This window comes from Gracilinanus agilis, chromosome 2 (assembly GCF_016433145.1).
Source record: "Gracilinanus agilis isolate LMUSP501 chromosome 2, AgileGrace, whole genome shotgun sequence".
NCBI lineage: Eukaryota > Metazoa > Chordata > Mammalia > Didelphimorphia > Didelphidae > Gracilinanus > Gracilinanus agilis.
The window spans coordinates 49,493,158-49,508,130 of record NC_058131.1 but is presented as its reverse complement, the minus strand read 5'-3'; the positions used below and the strand labels follow the sequence as shown (position 1 = coordinate 49,508,130).

Here is a 14,973-nt window from a genome sequence, read left to right as displayed (position 1 = left end):
GATATTGCTGGCTTAATTTTAAAAATACATGCAATCTTGAACAGTATTACTATTATTGACAGTATTTATATTTCACTTTTTTAACTGCTCCCTGCCCCTGAGGAGCTCACAATGTAAAAAGAAGCAAAAAAACACCAGACCAGAAAAAGTGGTTTCAATTACTAGTGATGCAGCATCTTCTATGGTGGGGGCAACATCTGGTTTCATACAGTTCTTAGTTAAAGAAACAAAACATCAAGTCTTTCAGTTCCATTGTATTATACATCAAGAAGCTTGTTGTGCCAGAGAAGGCAACAAAATATTTGACAATGTTCTCAAAGATGTCACAAAAATGGTGAATTATATCATGGCTCATGTAAGTCCTGGAGAGATTTGTAGCCTGCTTGGATGAAATTAGGCTGTTTATGAATGAAAAAGAGCAGGAATATCCACAGCTCACTGATGTAATCTGGTTTACCAAACTCATGTTTTTTACAGATTTTATCCTACACTTCAATGTACTGAACAAACAACTCCCAGGTGCAGAGAGAATAGCAAAAACGATGTTTTGTGATATCAAAACATTTGATAGAAAACTGCAGGTTTTTGAAAGAGACCTTGAAATGGGCAGCTGAAATATTTTCCAAATCTAAAAATGCATTTAGAAAAAATTACCACATTTGCAGACATTCCTAGAAGCCATCAGCAAATCTACAAGGAATTTTCTAGCATTGTAGCAGTTGCAAAGGTGAATTTTAGTAAGAATTTTTTACATTTCCGTTAAGATGGAGACAACCCTGTATTTTCTTATTTTTTCTGTTAAGATGGAGACAACCCTGTGTTTTCTTACTTCTCCAGATAAAGCCAAATTTGAAGAACTTGATCTTTCCTGCTTATGTGGGTTAGATTTAGGAAATCTAGAAATGAAGCTATTGGAATTTCAAGAAAGCGCTATCTGGAAAAATAAGTTCTATGACCTGTGTGAAACACTTGAGAAGATAGAAGGGATGGCAAAGAACAACACAGTTCTGAAAATGAAAGCCTTAAAGTGTGGGATTCTCTGCCAAATAATTTTAAGTCAATGAAAGCACCTGGGATTGTTTTCCTTACTTTGTTTAGATCATCTTATGATTGTGAGCGGTTGTTTTCAGCTTTGAATTATATCAAATCTAATACCAGAAACAAACTAACAGATGACTTGAATGTTGTAAGTGTTGCTCTCAAACTTACAAAGTATAAGTCAAGGTTAGCTAAATATAACAGCAAAAATCATATTAATTGTTCAAACATTGTTTCATTCAAACAATTGTTCATGCCAAATGCAAACTTTTATCTTTCAATAAAAAGTTGTTTGTATCATTGAAAGTTCTGTTGTGCTTTTTTTTTTTAAAACAAAGATGTTAATGTATAAGTTTGTGTGTTTTTTTTCTAAACTAAACCCCCAGTATTCAGGTTAAATTGCCTTTTTGGTACTTTGAGATAGATAAGTGGGTTATGGTTGCATTTTGGTCACTATATCTCTAAAAGGTTTGCCATCACTGCCCTAGGGCTATCTATTCAAAAAGGCTTTTTCTTGCTTCTTCCTGCTTTTCTGGATCTCTTGTATACATGTAACACTCGCTTCACCATTTTCTGGCCAGGCCCCTCCCAGAGTACTGAAAACTGAGGGCCCCCCTCAACTCTTTCCACAGCTGGAGGCTGCATCACACCCCACACACATATAGAGAAATTTTCAAAAGACAAGACTTATTTCCTACCCCTTCTGTTAGCCCATTCATACTTACAAATGCTGTTGCAGCCCAAATCTAGATTCCCAAATCTTTCACTGGTTTTACTTTAGCCTCCAAAACTCCCTTCCAGGCTTGAAAGAAAGCAAACAGCTCCCAATTCCCCCCTTTCTGGCCAGCAGCCATAAAACTCTGGCTAATGTATGTCTTAAACTGTGCTAAAAAGGGGAAACTGAAGCTCTGTATTGTTTCAGAATCCCAGAACAGCCCCCCAACTGTGTGGCACGGAGGTCTCAAACAGTGGACCCCCCCCCACTCACCCAATAATTTCTGGAGTCTAGGACTGAAGTAAAAGCAAGTTTATTGGAGCTTCTTAAAAGGGACATCCCCTGGCTCTAGACAGCAAATGCATAGCAGATGCTCACCTAGCATCACACAATTGCATGACAGAATTACTCCACTGCCAAAATTCAACACCTGCATGTAAGAACAGACTTTTTATAATAATATTGATGCAAGATCCCCCCCCCAATCCCCTGTCCAACCTCTTGTCAGGAGGGGGCTTTGATGTTTACAGTCTTTGAGCATGTGATTTTATCTCAGGGTTCAGTAAGTGAAATATACCAAATGAGTTACTTTCTTCCAAAACCTTTCCTCCCTGCTAGCTTATCAAACCTGTGGGGGCTTTTTCCTCCTATGCTTCTTGTTATCACTACTTCCTGGACTTGCCCAGAAGCTTGCCTCAAGAGTAGATAAGCCACCTACGAGAAGTAAAATTAATATTCAAATGCTCCAAGTATTATATTTAATAAAATTTATTAATAACAACTTGAAGTAAAAAGGAAATAAAAAGCTAGAGTAAAAAGTCAGCTTTCCCAGCCAAGCATGCAGAAAAAGAGAAAGAGAGAGAGAGGTGGAGTTTACAATCTACTATATACAAAACATGACCATGCAATGTGGTAGAGAGATTAAAAGGAATTTTGGAAAATACTAAAGGAATTCTGGGGAATGTAGTTCAAAGGAACAAAATTTTCCACTTATACACACACAAGGTTTTAAAATATAGAAATGGGGGTGGGGTGGCATGGTTTTATTCTAAACCCCTAACTCTTGCTGGAGGTCCTAAAAATATTGGGATTATAAACCAAACATTACTCTGAGAGTTTCACATTTAATTTCATCCCCACTCATAGGGAACACATGGCCAAAGCAACACACTTCTCTAAAGGGCCCCAGTGGCCTTTCTTGCCTTGGTGGTCATATTCCACCCTCCTGGGCTCAGGATCTCTGTGGGGTAAGTTCTCCCTTGCTTCAAGGGCCATCAATGGTGTGGTCAACCCAACTAACCAATGACAAGTTGCCCTTGCAGTTCTATCAGGGAAACTTCCCATTTCATCAAAAAGATAACATGGGAATCAGCATATTGTTAGAGTTCATTTAAATGAACACATTATATTATTATGCTTGCTCTTTCTGTTAATACTACTGAAAAGACCAATGTTGAAAAGCCAAAATCTCCAATATATAGGGATCCTGGGAAGAATCTGTGATCTGACTTATGTGTGCACTGCTAATGCAGATTGCAATCCATATCCTTCCATTAATTTTCCATAGAGCATTTACAGATGGGAAGCCTTCCTCATAATCTTTTAATGTTTCATTGAAAGAAAGGCATAGTGATCTGGCCAAGTCCTATCTGTGACACATATTAGCCGTATAAACCTGGACAGAACACAACTTCTTAGCTCCTCCATATTCACCCACTGGGTCATACAGCTAGCCAAGTAATAGGATGAAGGATTCCAACTCAAATTTCTTGACTCTAAGTTCAGTACTCTATCCACTATCCCATCTGACTGTCTAGAGGGAGTTCATCACTAAAAGCTTCCTAACATAATACAATAAAATCTGGTTTCAAAAAAACCCCACTCAAACTGTCCATCCATTATTTTTCACTCCTAATCACATACCTATGTCCTTGATTATGACTCATCCCTGAAACAACTGAATAAATTGTGATGCCTCCAAGTCATAAGGCCGTTTGATACTTTTCCTTAATATTCTAATAGGATGGCCTTCAACAATGACATTCTTCAGGCATGTATGAAGAGGGCTACAGGTCCTTATAGTTCTTGCAGTATGGAGTTCCTCTATTTTGCAGAAAGCAGTCAGGCAACAGGACAAGAAATAACATGGGATTTGGAGTCAAAGGACATGCAAGGCTTTGTTACCACCTATGTGACCGGGAGCAAGTCACTTAGCTTTCTCTGAACCTTAGTTTTTCTTATCTTGAAAATGAAAGAGTTGGACCAAATGATTGCTAAATAGAGCAATACTGGGAATGTTTTTCCACTTGGGCAAAAACTGGAGTTTGGGGCAAGGGGATTACTTGCTTTTGGTCATATAATGATTACATGTAGTTAAATGACAGAGAAGAATTATGTATTAAAGTCAGTACTAGGATCATAGTGGATAAACATCTATTAAGCACCTACCAGGTGCCAAGCACTGTCTTAATCACTGGGGACAGAAGGAAAAGCAAATGATAGTTCCTTCCCTTAAGCAGCTCACAGTCTAGTAGGGAAGACAACAAGCAAGCATGTACAAACAAGTCATGATCAGAATAAATAGGAAATAACAGAATACACTAGAATTGAGGGGATAGGAAAGGCTCCCAAAGAAGATGGAATTTTTTTGGAATTTAAAGGAAGCCAGTAGGCATTGATGAGGTGGAAGAACATTGCAGGCATGGGACAAGAGATGGCCAGGAAGCCAGAAACACTGGATCAAAGAGTAGTCACACTGACTTACTCCAGGTCACATGGGTGATAACAAAGCCTTGCATGTCCTTTGACTCCAAATGTCAGGTAGTAAAGTATAAGGCATATATGGAAAGGTAGGAAGGGAGAGGTGAGATTATAAAGTTAACTTGAAGGCCAAAAAGAGGATTTTGTGTTTGATCCCAGAGCCAACTGAGGGAGCCAATTGAATTTATTGATTGGGGTAGGGTGCAATAACATGGACTTTGGAGAGAGAGCAAATTTTCCTTGAATGATGAGGTCAGAAACCAGCCTCCAGTGAGGTTGCAAACAAGTGAGAGGATAGGAAATGTAGATGGACTGACTTTTCAAGGATTTTTTCTGAGAAGGGAAAGAGAGAAATAGTATGTATGGTCAGATCAAGGGAAGATCTTTTACAAATGGAGAAGACATCAGCATGTTCATAAGCAGCAGTGAAGAAACAAGTAAAAAGAAACTAAAGATTAGAGAGTAGAGATAATATAGACTTTTGTCTTACTTAAAAAACTGGCACTTCTGGCCAAGACAATCCCCTCACAATGAATCAGCCCTCTAATCACCTTAGAATTACCTATGACTCTTTATTCCCCAATTTAATTAGGTGCCAAGGCCTATCAATTCCATTTCCACAACATCCCCCCACATCAGTAGCTTTCTCTTCACTCACATAACCACCATTCAAATTTGAGCTCACTCGCCTATTTTATAATAGTCTCTTAGTTTACTCAAGCTTCCTGACCCCTCCCCTTTAATTCAGTCTTTACCTAACTGCTAAAATAATCTTCCTTTAGCACAGTTCCAACCATGTCATTACCCCATATAAAAAGCTTTGGTGGAGGGGTGGCTAGGTGGCTCAATGGATAGAGAGCCAGACCTGAGGAGGTATTTTGGGTTCAAAATTGGCCACAACACTTCCTTAACTGGGTGTCTGCAGGCAAGTCATTTCGCTCCAATTGCCTAGCCCTTACCACTCTTCTGCCTTGGAATCAATACTTAGTATCAATTCTAAGACAGAAGGTAAGGGTTTTAAAATGTTTTGTTAATTAAGAAAAAACTCATCATAGTATGGCTTCAGTCTTCAAGATATTTCATATGACTGTCCTTCACACCTCCCACATTCCAGCCAAGTGAGCCTACTTGATGTTTCCAGATGCAATATCTTCCAGATGCCGCACACTGGCATCCTACATGCTTGGAATACATTCACTATACTACCTCCTTGGCTTCCTTCATAGCTCATTTCAAGATTCGAATCCTCCCTGAAGCCTTTTCCAAGCCTCTGTGGGTGATTGTTCTCTCTCTCCTCGAATGATTTGATTTATCTGTGTCCACACTGTATGCCTCCCCTAGAATGTAAGTTCCTTTCATTTTTGTCCTTGTATCCCCAGGACTTAGGGCAGCTTCCTACATACAATTAATAAATGTTTGTTGAATTGCCTTGATGAGAATTGAGAATTAGGAGCAAATCTACTCCAAAACTTTCTCCAATCATGACAATGTAGCAAAGTGAATAGAAGGTTAATCTTGCAGTCAGGAGCTCCTGGGTCCATGTCCTACTTCTGACTCCTTCTGTATAGCCATAATCAATCTACTTAATGTTTCACAGACCAAGTCACTCTCTAAAAATATGTTAGGGAAAAGTCACTCATCTGCCTCAGTTAGAGGAAGTTCTCACATGGACAGTTTCCCAAATCAATGAAATCATCAGGCAAAAAATAATATTTGTAATAATAACATTCATGTAATCCTTTTAGGCTTATAAAATTCATTTACAATTTGTATTTTTAAAGAATGGCAGATAATGGATAGCAAAAGTGTTTTTATTTGGCTTTGTGGCTGATAAAATGACTGAGTAATAAACAAAGGTTCGATCTTCTGAGCATATGGATTTATGAAGTAATGCATGGCAATTGCCCAACAAATTGGGATCAGGCCCCTGAGACAGACTTTTATACATTAAAAACCATTCATCAAATAAAACCAATTAATTAAAAGGAAAAATACAACATTAGGTAGTCTGATTTCTAATTGGAAGAAAGATTATGTAATTTCCAAGTGGGTGGGGGGCCCAGTGAGTGAACATGCAGTTCTCTGAATTCAGGAAAAGATGCATTCCACTCCTCCCTAAGTATCTATAAACAGTCAAAGGAACATGGAATGCTAACTGATCAATAATGAAGCCAGTTTTCTGATGAGACATATGGGTTGCTTGAGATGTACAATTATGAAAGAACTCCTTGCAGCCATCTTTGAATCAGACCACATTTTTGGTCACAATAATCTAGATCCTTCATCAAGGATTTCTAAACAGCAGGTACATGTGGTTCAATTTCCTAGCCACACAGGGTCAGATTCAAATAATGCAAAAAGATTTTTTCCCAATTCCCACAACTGAATAAAGTTTTCCCACAGGACAGAATTTGGACTAGACCCATAACTAAATAGAAAGGGAACTGAATTAACTCTAGAATTGTCATAAGATGGAGTCAGTATGGTTTACTCAGTTCCCTTAATTTACCACTTGGTGTCCTAATCCTCTCAATTCTCTCAATTTTTCTCAGTATCAAAGGAGGAGTCACCTACTAGAGGTCTCTGTGCAAGTTAATGAAATAGGAACTCTCGGTTCTGTGGACAAAACCATGTTCTTTCCTGCAGGAAGCAGTATCTCAGAGTTGGAAAGTCAGCTAATTGAACCCATAGCTAGACAAGAATCCCCACTTTAATTTACCTGATAGCTAGTTATCCATCCTTTTTATGTAGGTTTTGGTTGTTAGGAAGGTTTCTTTATATCAAAGCCTATCTCTAATGCTACTCTGTAACTTGTACTCATTACTGCCCTCTCTACTAATGGCTTACCATTTTTTTTTCATACACGGTTTCCATACAAATAGCCATGTGTTTATGAAAAGAAATAACCCATTTCTTTTATCTCTGCCTTGATTGGCTTCTCTATGGTGGCTCTCAGTGACCAGAAGAAGCAAACTACTCATTGCCCTTGATCCAATTATTTATCTATCTTCCGATTATGTATTCATTTGTTTCCTTTCAAAGACATTTCAAGGACAAGCACAGGAAGAGGGACATCTAACACCAGTGCAAGTGATGCATTCCCTGCTGGAAGCTTGAGAAGGGGAGCAAGACCTGGTAAGAACATTTAAAGGAGGGATTGGGGGGGCAGCCTATTTAAATCAGGAAAGATATGACTAGGGTGGAAGGCATATATTTTATTTTATTTGTATTATTGTACTTTGCTTTATTGAACTTTGCAGATAGTGTGAGTTTTTTTTTTGTTAGGGTTTTTTCCAGGGTACATGTAGATATAATAACCCTTTTCTGATATTTTGTGATCAATGTTACCTCCATCCCTCCCATCCCTCATTCCTCCCCTAGGTGAAAGGTAATATGATTATATATGTGCTATCATATGTTCATCTTGTTGTAAAAGACGACACAGATGGCTTATAATAGAGGAAAATTCATAAAGGAAATAAAGTGAGAATAGTATGCTTCAGTCTACATTAAGACAACATCAGTTCCTCTTATGGTGATAGTGAGCCTTTTTCATCATGAATTTCTTGGAGTTGTAGTGGATTCTTGTGGTGTTGATAATAGTAAAGTCATTCACAGTTAATGCGTAGTACTTTGTTGACATTACTGTTGACATTACATAATTTTAAGTAATGTTGACATTACTTAAAATTATGAGACTGGATGCAAATTTTATTTTTTATTAATCAGAAAGGAATAAGGGAGAAGGGTGAAAAGGAGAGATAGAGGAGGTAGATAACTTGGAAAAGTTTTACCCTAATCAGCCTCCCCATTTGGCTGCTTGTCCTACAGCAACTCCTGCCAGCACCAACAGGGAAGAAGAAACAAGCAGCATGCTTCCTGGTTCACCACTGTTATACTCTCCTGACTCCTCCCTCCTGACTCTCCTGATGACTGATGTCAGGGTGCTGGAGACATTTAGGATGATGCCAGATGCCTAGCCTACATTGGCAACAGCTGTTTAGGCTGTAGTCAGGGAATGCCAGGCAGTGGTGGATGCTGGGAAGGTGGGCACAGCTATTTTTCCTTGCACAATCCCCACTTCTGATCCTCTGGGAGGCCAGCATATTAAATCTCTTCATTTGGTTTACCAGGAGATTAATGTGTCAGGTCTCCCCAATGAATCATTCCACATATGGAATCTATACATTTAAGATTCTCTCACTGGAAGCTATAAAATATTAATCTAATCTAAGATATTCTGTTACACAATGCTACTTTTATTAGTTATAATGTTTTGGTTATTAGCCATAAGTTCTGTTATATTATCTTCATTTGCACCCTCTTCCTATGATTGGACTAGGGATAATACTGTTATAAAAGCCCACAGTCAAGTTGGACAAACTCTTTTCCAAGGCAAAGCCACTGGTCCTTATGCTTGCTGGGTCTGACACCAGATCCATAAGAACTCTGTTTTGTCATGGGCAACAATTCCTATCCATAGGAATGAGGCTTTACCACAGCTTGCACCACAGGAAGATCACATGTTACCTAAAAAGCCTTTTGCTCCTTTTGCTCCTTTTGATCTTTGAGAAATTTAAGGAACTGAAAATCTCAGTTGATTTTAACAAGTCTTCAGAAGTGGTTTTCAGATACTTAGGAGCACCATTACCTCTGATTGATCATGTGCCTACCTTTGATTTGTGTGTGAAAAGAGGTAAGGGTCCTTTAAGTAGTAGATATATGGGTGACAAGGTGAAGTGCAACCTCATCATTCCATTCCCTAGTAGGTAAAGCTAAGAAATGCAATGGACATCTTTTACAACTGTCATGGTCTCATCCCAGCTGAAGATGGATTTCCCATGGGGCTTGGCACCCCCTAGACAGTTCTATTTGTAACTCTTCAGCTTACTCTACCCTTCTCCAAGAGTAGATGGTACCTGTGATTTGGCTTATGTGACTCCACCAGTATCTGTGCATGACCACTATGTTAGCCAAGTAGACAAGTCCATGGCCAGGAATCTAGGTTCTTGGTGGCATTCTAAAACCAAGAGATCAAGACTAAATTCAGTAGCATCCTCATCAGCAGTACAGAGGTTTTTCTGGGCACTTCTGCCAAATTTTGGAATGATGGCAGTGATAGACTATTAGAAATATCTTGGCTGAGGTTGAAAGATGGACTCAAGACACAGTTCAAGCCATCTCCAGAATGTCTAAGGCTATCTCTTTCCTATGAGAGTAGACTGACTCCTTAGCTCAGTTATACAAGACCAGCTGGCTCTTGACATGCTTACAACCACATTGGGAGTGCATGTGCCCTTATTAATCAATCTTGATGCTCTTATATAAATAGATCTGGTGAAATTGTGACAAATATCCATGAGCTTCAAAGGATTTTAAATGACACTCAGCAAATCGATGTAGAGCCTCATGTGATATCTGATGGTACATTGTAGAACCTCTTATGGTTACAGGGAACTGGTTTGTTTGCTACTATAACCAATTGGGCTTTTCTAATCTTGGAAATTGTGATACTGTTTAGAATTGGCATTAGTCAATTCTATTGGAGCAAAGATTATATCAAGCTTTTACCAGGAGAAAAAATTATGTACACTCACACTGTGGTTCATAGCTGTGAGAAATCCTTTTGTTGTGCCTCTATTTGGCCAACTCATTGTTTAATGGGATGTGAAATATGATTTTCTTTCTGATTTTTTTTCTTTCATCCTAATTGGAATTTTATTGTTTTTAATTTTTTTAACTTTAGTATATATAATCAGTATTGATATTTTGATTTTGAAAGATAAGTTTGCAATACATTTTAGCCATAATAACATTGCATACTCAAAAGCTTTAGACTATGGAAACCTGCCATTGGTTGTTAAATATTATGGGACTTTAATTAGTTATCTTTGTGTCTGATTGCAGAAGAAAGGACTACTGATAAGCTACTGCACAATGCAAAGAAGCACAAGGTCAGGGAGATCAATGATCCCTGTGGGGTTGGTGAGGATCTATACCAAAGCAGAGGGGCTTGTCCCAGGGATTTAGGGAAGTAGTTTTAGCAAACCCAGACACTGGACTTTCCTGCCTCTAGTTATACAAGTACCTCTGCTTAGCTTTCACTTTGGTTTCCCTGGCCCTGTGATTAAAGGAAAAATCAGAGAAGGGAATCATATTTCCCTTTTACCTCAAGCTTTTGTTCCTTTTTTTCTCTTGTAGTATGGCAATTTTCTTTAGTCCTAGCTAACAATGGGTAAGTGCAATATTGTTGCAACTGTCCTGCATGCTTGTAGGATATAAACTACCTCAATTTGGCCTTGCTGGTGAATCAAGGACCTATTATAATCTTAATTTTTACTCATAATTTTTATACACATAGGATTTGATATTTTTATCTAATTTTTTTCTCTCCTATTTTTTTTGTTTGTATTTTTGAGAATTGATTCATAACTTAGCCATGTGTTAAGCTGGAAAAAAACACAGAAATAGTCAGGAAAAACCACTCTTTAATTATGGATAGGAGTTCAATGCTAAATTAGGCCTCCTCACAGAGTTGTGCACTATAAACCCACACAGAGTCCCAGACTCTGACAACTCTGGTCACTGAACTTCTGGGAATGCCAACTGTGCAAGATTGGACAATTCTGAGAAACAAAAGAATTTGGGGAACTTAAAAACCCTTTTAGGGGAACTGGGGAACTGAGGATAGGAGAGTATAGTTGATTGACTTTACAATGATAATAAAGAAAATGAGGAGTCCCAGATAGGAACAATAGTGAGAGACTGACCCTTTACAACAAGGATACAAAATGGAAAGATCCAGTCAAAGGGCTAAGCTACTTTGGTAAAGGACTTTGGCCTAAGGGGAGAAACCACTGGGACAAAAAGAGATACTTAAAATCTGAGTTTAGATTTTTTAAGAGTTAAGCCATCTCTACTTAAACTACTTTAAGATCTATTGTTAGTCTGAGACTAGTGAAGTTGGGCTTTTCCCTAGGGAGAAATTCATGTGACAAAGTCAAACTTGAGGTCTTCACCTTCAAACTAACTAAACTGGAGGGTCATTAGATCACGCTAGGCTACAAGTTTGGGGATTTCTAGATTCCACTTCTACACATGCATCCTGGAGCAATTGTAGTGTTGCTCAATACCCTCCTGAGGAGGGAGAGGGGGAATTGTATAATTATCCTAAATTCCAAAGTTTAAGATCTTTTAAAGTAATTTTAAGAAAAGAAAATCGCCAGCACCCTGGACCAGGAAAGAGGATTTTCTGAAGATATTATAAGGATGTTTGCAGAAATCACACACTACATCAAGAGTTCCAAAGTAAACTTTTGGATGTAATGAACTTAACTGAAGGGGGTTGAACCTACATTTATTCTGATTGTAAACTCTTATGCCAAAGGGGAATGCCCCTTAATTGGCTTTTTGTCAGTGCTCCTAATAATCTTTTTTTTTCTTGCTCCTAATAATCTTTTTTTTTCTTTTTTTCTTTCCCTTTCCCTTTTATTATCAAGACTGTCATAATTCCCTCTATGTCAGTGCAATGTTTTATACCCCCTAGTGAGAAAATCTTAAATGTATAGATTCCATATGTGGAATGATTCATTGGGGAGACCTGACACATTAATCTCCTGGTAAACCAAATGAAGAGAATCAGAAGTGGGGATTGTGTAAGGAAAAATAGCTGTGCCCACCTTCCCAGCATCCACCACTGCCTGGCATTCCCTGACTGCAGCCTAAACAGCTTTTGCCAACCTAAGCTAGGCAGCTGGCATCATCCTAAATGTCTCCAGCACCCTTACATCAGTCATCAGCATGCAATGCCAGCATGGAGGGAGTAGTCAGGAGAGTAAAACAGTGGTGAACCAGGAAGCATGCTGCTTGTTTCTTCTTCCCTCTTGGTGCTGGCAGGAGCTGCTACAGGACAAGCAGCCAAATGGGGAAGCTGATTAGGGTAAAACTTTTTCTAAGTTATCTACCTCCTCTCTCTCTCTCTCTCTTCCTCTCTCTCTGTCTCTCTCTCTCTCTGTTTCTCTGTCTCTCTCTCTCTCCCCTTTACCCTTCCCCCCTACTCCTTTCTGATTAGTAAAATAATAAAGTTCGCAGCCAGTCTCACGATTTTAATCTTACACTATATACAGCATTCTCCTGGTTCTACTCATTTCACTGCATTGCTTCATATAAGTCTTCCAGGGTTTTTTTTGTGATCTGTTAATCATTTTTTATAGCATTGTAATCATATACTACATCTTGTTCAGCCATTCTCCAATTAACGAACATTCCTTCAGTTTACAATTCTTTGCCACCACAAAAAGGGCTGCAATAAATATTTTTGTACAAGGAGGTCCTTTTTTTCCAACTTTTGGCCTTTCTGGGATACAGACCTAGTGTGGAATTGCTGGATCAAAAGAAAATTTGATGATTCTTTGGCTATGGTTCTAAATTCTCCCCAGAATGGTTGTATCAGTTCAAAGCTCCAGCAACAATATATTAGTATCTCAGTTTTCCCACATCCTCTCCAACAATTATCATTTTCCTTTTTTGTCAACTTTTCCAGGCTAAAAAGTGTGTGGTGGTACCTCAGAGTTATTTTAATTTGATTTTTTCTAATTAAGAGTGATTTGGAACATTTTTTCTTCTATCCAAAGATAGTTTTAATTCTTCATCTGAGGAATGCCTATTCATGTCCTTTGACCATTTGTCCATTAGGAAATGCCTTATATTCTTATTAATTTGACTCTATTCCATAGATAGGCTCCTAGATCTCATCTGAGAAGCCATTTAATCTAGCCCCCTCACTCTCAGGGAGTTTAAATGACCAAGGTCACCCAAAGAGGAAATGTCAGAGGCAAGATTTGAACCGGATTCCTTTGACTCCATCTATCATGTGCATTTAGAAAAGAACAAAGCAAAGTGCTCTTTGAGATGGTGGCATTGTTACCAATTGGGGAGATCCAGGAAATCTTCCTGGTAAAGGAGTTGGCATTTCAGTTATATTTTCAAGAATGAGGAGAAGGTTGGGAGATGGAGAAGAAGGGGGAGGGCATTCCTGATGAGAGGAGCAAGGTGATCAAAGGCTTGGAAGAGGGAAAACATGGCTAACCTGTCAAACAATTTTAGTAATTTTCATTTAGTTATTAGGCACAGGAACCCCACCACTATGAACAGGTACACTGAAGCAGAAGCCTCATCAACTTAGAAACCTCAATCAGTCCTTACCAGTTATTATTTTTAAAGTTAAACAATTTTTTGTTTTATATGATTGCCCTTGTAAAATCTATATCAGATTGCTTACTGTCTCAGGGAGAGGAGAGGGGAGGGAGAGAGGGAGAGAAGGAAAGTCAGAAGAAGTGAGACAATTTGGAACTTAAATTTTTTTTTAAAGTTAAATTGTTTTTACATGTAATTGGGGGAATATAACATTATTTAAAAATAAAAAGTAAAACAATTTAGTGATAAAAAACATAGTACTGTAGCATCTCATCTGGCTTCCTTCCCAGTTTAGTGCTCACAGGTTTGTAGGTTATATGTGTGTGAGGAGTGACTACCCCAATTTCAAGATAACCTTTAGGTCCAAGCTTATGAGAGACCTCTCCCTAGATGCATTAGCTCAACAGTTGACCAATACACACAACTAGCTTAAAGCAAAGACAGTTATTAAGATGGTATAGTGACTTTATTACATCAGATTGGAGCTTTCTGTTGGAGTAATGCTTGGATTTCCCCCATTTTCCTCCTTTTAGAAATGGCTTCTGAGTCAAGAAATCCAGAGGAAGACGAGAACAAATTTATCGTTCCCCACATTGTCGTTACTCGAGCTTCCAACGAGAGGTTACACGATGGAGCATTAGGACAAGATATACAAAGAACCATTAAGGATCAGATAGACTACGGTCCCTACTACCGCCACAGGAACCCCAGCACAATTGATGCATACCTTCGAAAAGAACCTCCGAAACCTAAATAATGGTCCACTGAAACACCAATGCCTTCCTTGGAAACTGGTGACAGCAGCCACTGCTTCTCCTCTTGCAAGCCACCCCAGTCTTGCTTTTCCCAGCATCACATACAGTTTGGAAAAGGGCAGGAATGACTCCCTGAGAAGTGAACTGGGAAGCTTTGTTAAATAAAGAAATGAATGTTGAAAGTGGATAGATTGGTAATGAGGCTATACAGGGAGATCAGAGTGCTCTAAACTTATAACAATAAGTTAATAAGCCTTTCAATGTACTTTTTTTTTTTAAAACCCTTACCTTCCATCTTGGAGTCAATACTGTGTATTGGCTCCAAGGCAGAAGAGCGGTAAGGGTAGGCAATGGGGGTCAAGTGACTTGCCCAGGGTCACACAACTGGGAAGTGTCTGATGCCAGATTTGAACCCAGGACCTCCAGTCTCTAGGCTTGGCTCTCAATCCACTGAGCTACCCAGCTGCCCCCAGTGTAGGAACTTTAGATACCGTTAGCAGGATGTAATCA

At 38.7% G+C, this 14,973-nt stretch overlaps 1 protein-coding gene across 1 annotated transcript in view; it reads left to right on the top strand.

The window, feature by feature from the left end:
- SPATA33 (spermatogenesis associated 33) overlaps window positions 1-14,465 on the top strand; it is a 29,194-nt gene extending 14,729 nt beyond the window's left edge. Inside the window, exons 2-3 of the mRNA XM_044659383.1 lie at window positions 10,421-10,498; window positions 14,242-14,465. Coding sequence (XP_044515318.1) covers window positions 10,421-10,498; window positions 14,242-14,465 — 302 coding nt within the window. The remainder of the gene's footprint in view (window positions 1-10,420; window positions 10,499-14,241) is intronic.
- The last annotated feature ends 508 nt before the right edge of the window (window positions 14,466-14,973 follow it).